The sequence below is a fragment of the Procambarus clarkii genome, chromosome 65, assembly GCF_040958095.1.
Source record: "Procambarus clarkii isolate CNS0578487 chromosome 65, FALCON_Pclarkii_2.0, whole genome shotgun sequence".
NCBI lineage: Eukaryota > Metazoa > Arthropoda > Malacostraca > Decapoda > Cambaridae > Procambarus > Procambarus clarkii.
The window spans coordinates 28,542,072-28,545,402 of record NC_091214.1 but is presented as its reverse complement, the minus strand read 5'-3'; the positions used below and the strand labels follow the sequence as shown (position 1 = coordinate 28,545,402).

Sequence of the window (3,331 nt, the reverse complement as noted above, 5' to 3'; positions counted from 1 at the left end):
CAACTCCCGGCTCCTCTCGGCCAAGCCGGCGCTGGACACCGTCACACCGCCGAGAGAACCAGCCAGAACACGTAAAAAAAAAAATTCTATCAACAATCCCGTGACCCAAGGCGATACGTGCGCCAGGCGTCCTACTACCGGACCGTTGATAGGGATGCCAAACGGCAGTAGCAAAGCCAAAACGTGAAAACAGAACGCGATCAGGCGGCTCCCAGGCGAGGAAGCGTCCAGACGTCCGCTCGTCGTCAAGGATGAACCAGGAGTCCCAACCATGGAGTGTCCCCAAGAGATGGAATGGTCTTATTTACTAAATCGTCACCGTCTGGACACTAGTCGAATCCACCCCAAGGTAGGTATAGGTATCCTGCCTCTTTTAAGGATCCATTTATACAGTCATTAACCAAATGCATTTGGTTATACAATTATTTACTAAGTATACACATTTATTTTGGTTATTTTGGAGTATTACCATGATATGCTTATAGCTTATTAGTTGTAATTACATATCCTAATATGGATCCATTAAGGAGGCCCTCAATATGTTGACTTGAAACTCTGTCTGTCTTGAGAGAGCTTGGCTTGTCCTATACATAGCATGCCAGGTCCAGGTACTTTCATAAACCATGTTATACGACATGTTATGCTATAATTTTGCTGGAAGTTTTCAACATCCCACCAACTCACTCCTCCAACCACTTACCCACTCCTCCACCCACCCACTCATTCGTAACTGGTCCACACACCCACTCATTCATCCACCCACTACCTAGTCCATGCACCCACTCATTCATCCACCCACTACCTAGTCCATGCACCCACTCACTCATCCACTCACTACCTAGTCCATGCACCCACTCATTCATCCACCCACTACCTAGTCCATGCACCCACTCATTCATCCACCCACTCACTCATCCACCCACTACCTAGTCCATGCACCCACTCACTCATCCACCCACTACCTAGTCAATGCACCAACTCACTCATCCACCCACCTACCCGAGGTGGGTGGGTGGATCTACCGACCTACCTAGTCATCCGCCTACCCACCTACACCACCCTCAACATACACTACACACACAACACAACCTTTCCAGACAGGTTGGAATGATGGCAGGCCGGTTGGAATGATGGCAGGCAGGTTGGAATGATGGCAGGCCGGTTGGAATGATGGCAGGCAGGTTGGAATGATGGCAGGCCGGTTGGAATGATGGCAGGCAGGTTGGAATGATGGTAGGCAGGTTGGAATGATGGCAGGCCGGTTGGAATGATGGCAGGCTGGTTGGAATGATGGCAGGCCGGTTGGAATGATGGCAGGCTGGTTGGAATGATGGCAGGCTGGTTGGAATGATGGCAGGCCGGTTGGAATGATGGCAGGCCGGTTGGAATGATGACAGGCCGGTTGGAATGATGGCAGGCTGGTTGGAATGATGGCAGGCAGGTTGGAATGATGGCAGGCAGGTTGGAATGATGGCAGGCAGGTTGGAAAGATGGCAGGCAGGTTGGAATGATGGCAGGCAGGTTGGAATAATGGCAGGCAGGTTGGAATGATGGCAGGCAGGTTGGAATGATGGCAGGCAGGTTGGAATGATGGTAGGCAGGTTGGAATGATGGCAGGCAGGTTGGAATGATGGCAGGCACGTTGGAATAATGGCAGGCACGTTGGAATGATGGCAGGCAGGTTGGAATAATGGCAGGCAGGTTGGAATAATGGCAGGCAAGTTGGAATAATGGCAGGCAGGTTGGAATGATGGCAGGCAGGTTGGAATGATGGCAGGCAGGTTGGAATGATGGCAGGCAGGTTGGAATGATGGCAGGCAGGTTGGAATAATGGCAGGCAGGTTGGAATGATGGCAGGCAGGTTGGAATAATGGCAGGCAGGTTGGAATAATGGCAGGCAAGTTGGAATAATGGCAGGCAGGTTGGAATGATGGCAGGCAGGTTGGAATGATGGCAGGCAGGTTGGAATAATGGCAGGCAGGTTGGAATGATGGCAGGCAGGTTGGAATGATGGCAGGCAGGTTGGAATGATGGCAGGCAGGTTGGAATGATAGCAGGACGGTTGGAATGATGGCAGGACAGTTGGAATGATGGCATGACGGTTGGAATGAAGGCAGGGCGGGTGGAATGATGGCAGGGCGGGTGGAATTATGGCTGGCCGGTTGGAATGATGGCAGGCCGGTTGGAATGATGACAGGCCTTTTGGAATGATGACAGGCCGGTATGGAATGATGACAGGCCGGTAGGAATTATGGCAGGACGGTTGTAATGAGGGCAGGGCGGTTGGAATGATGGCAGGGCGGTTGAAATGATGGCTGGCCGGTTGGAATGATGGCTGGCCGGTTGGAATGATGGCAGGCCGGTAGGAATGATGGCAGGCCAGTTGGAATGATGGCAGGGCGGTTGGAATGATGACAGGCCGGTTGGAATGATGGCAGGCCGGTTGGAATGATGGCAGGCTGGTTGGAATGATGGCAGGCTGGTTGGAATGATGGCAGGCTGGTTGGAATGATGGCAGACCGGTTGGAATGATGGCAGGGCGGTTGGAATGATGGCAGGGCGGTTGGAATGATGGCAGGCTGGTTGGAATGATGGCAGGCCGGTTGGAATGATGGCAGGCCGGTTGGAATGATGGCAGGCTGGTTGGAATGATGGCAGGCTGGTTGGAATGATGGCAGGCTGGTTGGAATGATGGCAGGCCGGTTGGAATGATGGCAGGGCGGTTGGAATGATGGCAGGGCGGTTGGAATGATGGCAGGCTGGTTGGAATGATGGCAAGCTGGTTGGAATGATGGCAGGGCGGTTGGAATGATGGCAGGGCGGTTGGAATGATGGCAGGCTGGTTGGAATGATGGCAGGCCGGTTGGAATGATGGCAGGGCGGTTGGAATGATGGCAGGCTGGTTGGAATGATGGCAGGCCGGTTGGAATGATGGCAGGCTGGTTGGAATGATGGCAGGCCGGTTGGAATGATGGTAGGCCGGTTGGAATGATGGCAGGGCGGTTGGAATGACGATGAGAATTTATTGGCTTAAGGTAAGATGTTGAAAATAACTTCATGTTGTAAGTTAAATCTCGCGGCTCTACGGGTTTACAAGAGTCAGTTGGCGCTGACAGATGAGGGGCGGGCGGAGGGGGTGTTGGGGCACCGCCCCTGGGAGAGGAAGGACCCCAGAGCAGGGGAAAAACCAGAAAGAACCCCCAACAGGGTGGGGAGCGCCGGGTGGGGGTGGGGTGGGGGGCGGTGGGGGAGGGTGGTTAATATATCACATGAACGTCCAAACCTGTGATGAGTTTTTCCCGCGCTGAGGAGGCTTATTGAGCCGCCCTCG

The 3,331-nt window shown here is 53.3% G+C and overlaps 2 protein-coding genes across 2 annotated transcripts; both read right to left on the bottom strand.

Annotated features, from left to right (window-relative positions):
* Nucleotides 1-1,071: 1,071 nt before the first annotated feature.
* On the bottom strand, nucleotides 1,072-2,097 carry LOC138355042 (BCL-6 corepressor-like protein 1). Its single transcript, XM_069309756.1, has one exon. The coding sequence runs from the start codon at nucleotides 2,095-2,097 to the stop codon at nucleotides 1,072-1,074; it is 1,026 nt and encodes a 341-aa protein (XP_069165857.1).
* A 152-nt stretch (nucleotides 2,098-2,249) lies between these two features.
* On the bottom strand, nucleotides 2,250-3,059 carry LOC123771195 (circumsporozoite protein-like). Its single transcript, XM_045763647.2, has one exon. The coding sequence runs from the start codon at nucleotides 3,057-3,059 to the stop codon at nucleotides 2,250-2,252; it is 810 nt and encodes a 269-aa protein (XP_045619603.2).
* Between the last annotated feature and the right edge of the window lie 272 nt (nucleotides 3,060-3,331).

What these genes read in the sequence shown, in the direction of transcription:
- LOC123771195 (XM_045763647.2), bottom strand. Translation starts at nt 3,059, where the DNA reads ATGAAGTTATTTTCAACATCTTACCTTAAGCCAATAAATTCTCATCGT.
- LOC138355042 (XM_069309756.1), bottom strand. Translation starts at nt 2,097, where the DNA reads ATGCCATCATTCCAACTGTCCTGCCATCATTCCAACCGTCCTGCTATC.